Source organism: Asparagus officinalis, chromosome 1 (assembly GCF_001876935.1).
Source record: "Asparagus officinalis chromosome 1, Aspof.V1, whole genome shotgun sequence".
Taxonomy (NCBI): Eukaryota; Viridiplantae; Streptophyta; class Magnoliopsida; order Asparagales; family Asparagaceae; genus Asparagus; species Asparagus officinalis.
The window spans coordinates 131,697,664-131,698,435 of record NC_033794.1 but is presented as its reverse complement, the minus strand read 5'-3'; the positions used below and the strand labels follow the sequence as shown (position 1 = coordinate 131,698,435).

The 772-nt window shown below is 37.3% G+C and overlaps 1 protein-coding gene across 1 annotated transcript in view; it reads right to left on the bottom strand.

The window, feature by feature from the left end:
* The window catches only part of LOC109826711 (glucose-1-phosphate adenylyltransferase large subunit 1-like), a 9,926-nt gene extending 9,154 nt beyond the window's left edge, over positions 1-772 (bottom strand). The window contains exon 1 of the mRNA XM_020393750.1: positions 457-772. Within this exon, the coding sequence (XP_020249339.1) occupies positions 457-663 (207 nt within the window). The 5' untranslated portion in view covers positions 664-772. The remainder of the gene's footprint in view (positions 1-456) is intronic.

The window sequence follows — 772 nt, the reverse complement described above, 5'->3', positions numbered from 1 at the left end:
GAAACAAGGGTAAGCAAAACTAGAGCAATCTGCTTGTAATAACACCTAATCGAAGCAAACCCAAAACAGAAATTGATTCGGCTAGAACTTTGAAATTAAAAAGACCAACTTAAGCCTGGGTCACATGCACTTAAAGAGCTCTTCAAGCCGTGAAACGATCAAAAGTATTAAAAACAGCATATTTGTGCTACCGAACATAAAAAAAAAATTTCCATAAACAGCTCTAATCTACAGTGTGTATCATGGTAATTTTTTGAATAACGCAGTTACCCCCCTAATATATTAAAACTACAAAGTAAAAAAAAAGAAAGCTGAAACTTGAGGATCAGGGAATACACCAGGAAATCACCATCTATCTATAAACTTAATATCAGAGCAAATCAACAAATAAAATTTTCAAATCATATATAGTTTAGAGAGAGAGAGAGAGAGAGAGAGAGAGTTTAATTAATTCACCAGGGTTTCACTGTCGACGCCAGATGAAGTGAGAACAGAGAATGCGAGCCCTGGCTTCACTCTCTCAACCTTCCTCCTACTTCTCCAACTGATCTCACCAAATATTTCCAAATTCAACCCATTTCCCCAAATCCCGCTGCCTTCACTCCCAACTACGCTTGCTTTGGTTAATCCAGGGACAAAACTCGCACTAGCCTTCAGCGCCATTAATTAATTGCACCTCTACAAATCAATCACAAGCTTGATCTCAGTTTCGGATCAAATCAAATGTTTTTTAAAAGAACAAAAGCAGTGAGGAGAGAGATTATATAGTGAG